At 43.3% G+C, this 3615-nt stretch overlaps 1 protein-coding gene across 3 annotated transcripts in view; it reads right to left on the reverse strand.

Annotated features, from left to right (window-relative positions):
* NEK9 (NIMA related kinase 9) overlaps positions 1-3615 on the reverse strand; it is a 51755-nt gene that overhangs the window by 13204 nt on the left and 34936 nt on the right. For all 3 annotated transcript variants that reach the window (XM_023511547.1, XM_003786919.1, XM_023511548.1), the window contains exon 17: positions 758-928. In XM_023511547.1, the coding sequence (XP_023367315.1) occupies positions 758-928 (171 nt within the window). The remainder of the gene's footprint in view (positions 1-757; positions 929-3615) is intronic.

Here is a 3615-nt window from a genome sequence, read left to right on the forward strand (position 1 = left end):
TTAGGTATATGTGGCTAGTGCCTTAGCCACTTGAGACAGAGGCACCGAGCCTTAATAAAGTAATCTTTATGCAGCAAGCATTCATAATTTAAAGTTTCTTTTAAAATAAGTACTGAATGTTTCTCATGAAAGCATGAACACAGACAACTTAATTAAAAATTAGTGGAGGATGAATAGAAACTCTGTCAACTTAATTAAATTAATTAGTGGAGGCTCAGAGCATGTAGCACAGAGGTTGCGGCACTAGCCACATACACCAAGGCTGGTTGGGTTCAAACCTGGCCTGGGCCAGTTGAACAACAATGACAACTGCAACAAAAAATAGCCAGGCATTATGGCGAACGCCATAGTCCCAGCTACTTGGGAGGCTAAGGCAAGAGAATTGCTTAAGCCCAAGAGTTTGAGGTTGCTGTGAGCTGTGACACCATGGCACTCTACCCAGGGCAACATGGTAAGACTCTGTTTCTGTCGGGGGGGGGGGGAATTAATTAGTGGAAGATGACAAGAAGTAACAGAAGGGAGGCATGGCCCAAAGTTATATTAAAGAAAATCTAAGAACGGTAGATGACTAAGCTCCAAGAAATGATACTGTTCTGTTCCTAGCACTAGGTATAGCTTCCTTGACCATTATAAGACTTAAAGAAATAGGCTTGGCTTTTCAGGACACATTCTGTGTCCAAACATGTGATCAACAGTACCTTGGCTGTGGGTCTACACTCTGTCAAAGCCATACCAACCCTACACATACAAAACTTACCAACAATGAGAATGGTATGCCAGCCACGGCAAGATAGGTCTGGGACGTGATGTAGAGATCCAAAAATGGGCCGAGGCCATGAGGTACAGATATCAGAACCATGTGGTCTCTCTGTGGGGGTCATTGCCAGGCGGCCATTACCACCATTGCCCCAGGCAAAAATGTGATTATCTAGGAAAAAGTTAAAATAGCAGATTATTTAATAGAACAGTGGCTTCCTAACTCCTTGGGTGCTCTACCTTTTGCACTATGTATGTATGACATATATGTAGTCAACAAGGGAAAGCTGTGTAGTTCCCAACATAAAGTCTAAACTCTTCCTGATCACGGCTACATAAAAATGCCCATTGTGTCTACATATTGCCCTTCGTTCATTCATTCATTCACTCATTCAACAACATTTTACTGGTCATTCAAACTTTTATTGGACATCTGCTTCACGACAGGAACTGTATGTGGTGATAAAGCAGTGAACAAAACCAAGGCCCTACCCTTCTGGAACTGATATTCTAGTAGGATGAGACTGATAATACATAAATGAACATCTAAAATTTCAGGTTGGGTGGCGCCTGTGGCGCAGTGGGTAGGGCACCAGCCCCATATACCAAGCGTGGCAGGTTCGAACCCAGCCCCAGCCAAACTGCAACAAAAAATAGCCAGACATTGTGGCAGGCACCTGTAGACCCAGATACTTGGGGGGGCTGAGGCAAGAGAATTGTCTAAGCCAAAGAGTTGAGGTTGCTGTGAGCTGTGATGCCACAGCACTTTACTGAGGGCAATAAAATGAGACTATCTCTAAAAATAAATAAAATAAAATAAAATAAAATTTCAGGTCATGATAAGTGCTGTAAAGGAAAATAAGTGGTGAAATAAAGAACAGTAGTGGGGGTGGGGTATCATTATTATTAGCTAGGGTAGTCTGAGAAGTCCTTTCTTATACTTAAGCAGAGATCTGATTGAAGTGAGAGGGGAGTTTCTAGGCAGTAAGAACTGCAAGTATAAGGTCCTGCACAGGTAATGTCAGTAGCATAAATAAGGAAGAAGGAGGCCCTGCAGCTGGAACGAAGTAAAGGAGAAGAAAGTAGGAGTGGAATAGACCAGCAGGTGGCTGGGGTCCTGGTAAGGTAGGGCCATGCAAGCCAGTGTGAGGACTTCCATTCTTACTAATAGAAGGTATCATTAGAAGTTTTGAGCAACTGGCATTTAAAAGGCTACATAATGAGGAGAACTGACAGCAGAAGACCAAGTGTAGCAGCAAGAAGACTAGCCATAGTAGTGCTGATAGTGAGAGGCTGCTGGACATCTTGTTAGACATATTCTGAAGATAATTAATATGACTTGCTAATGGATGGGATGTGGCCTGTAGGATAGAAGTGCCATTTATTGAGATGGGAAGTCTGCAGGAAGTCTACAGGTCTGGGCAAAAATGAGAAGTTTGATTCTGAATATATATAAAGTTTGTCTGAGATGCCTGTACCTTTTTGTCCAAATCAGGCCTTAATTTTTTGATTTTTGAAACAGGGTCTTGCTCTGATGCTCTGGCTAGAGTGCAGTGGCATCATCAGAGATCATAGCGACCTCAACTCCTAAGTGCAAGTGATCCTCCTGCTGCAGCCTCCCAGGTAGTGAGAATGGCAAGTGTGCACAACCACAGTGGCTAATTTTTGTATATTTTGTAGAGATAAGGTCTTGCTATGTTGCTCGGGTTGGTTTCAAACTCTTGGCCTCAAATGATCTTCCTGTCTTAGCCTCTCACAGTGCTAGGATTATAGGCATAAACCACCACGCCCAGCCCTTTTCTTTTTTTATTTTTTAAATGAAAAAGGGATGCTATTAATGATTAAGCCAGGACAACAGGTATGAATCAGGACTGATCCAGGATGATTGGGCTGTACAGCCACCTTATCTTTAGACATTCAAGTGAAGGGGCTACTGAATAAATGAATCTGGAGGTCAGGGTGGTGATACAAAGCTGTCAGTGTATGGGGGGACTCAAGAAAATGAACGCACTTTGATGAGAGGACTGAGCCCCAGGGCCCTTCAGGTCTTAGAGGAGTTGGATACTGTCACAGCACAGGAGAGATCTGCCCGTACCAGTCCCCTAACCTACTAGACTGTGAGCATCTTGAGGACAGGGGCTTTATGAGATGCAGTCTTTTATTTTCACAGCCTAAAAGAAGACCTGGATATGAATGAGGCTATCAAGTATAATTCAGAGAACAGAAACATTTATCAAGAGGTAATATGCTCAGTCACAGAATCTAGTTCAATATTCCTCATTCTGAAGTTTAACTCATGAGGTACATGGATCTATTCAAGTAACATGACCTCTCTGAGGGCCTGTCAGAAAGTGCTACTGAATTTCCGGCACTAAATTTATCCTCAGTGATATTCTGACTCTGTCCTTCCAGGCACTGTTTCCATTTATCTAAGTCTTTGCTCCTTAAAGTCCTATCCTTTCAGACAAGCAGGGAGACTTAATGTGCTGCTCTGAGAGCTGGTTTATTTAATTACCTACAGTAACCGCTCACTTAATTGACAGTGTCCTTGCCTGAGGCTCCTCATGTGTATACACAGGCACAGACCAAAAGAAAACAAGGACATCTCAGAGTACAAGCAACGACAAAAAAGTTGGTAGGTCAAAAGTTAAGATAAGGTCCTGGGCTCACTCCTGTAATCCCAGCACTCTGGGAGGTTGAGGTGGGAGAATCCCTTGAGCTTAAGAGTTCAAGATCAGCCTGAGCAAGAATAAGACCCCATTTCCACGAAAAATAGAAAAATTAGGCTCAGTGCCTGTGGCTCAAGTGGCGAAGGCGCCAGCCACATACACCTAAGATGGTGGGTTCGAATCCAGCCCC

Source organism: Otolemur garnettii, unplaced genomic scaffold, assembly GCF_000181295.1.
Source record: "Otolemur garnettii isolate 467f Iridium unplaced genomic scaffold, OtoGar3 scaffold00020, whole genome shotgun sequence".
In the NCBI taxonomy this organism is placed as follows: domain Eukaryota; kingdom Metazoa; phylum Chordata; class Mammalia; order Primates; family Galagidae; genus Otolemur; species Otolemur garnettii.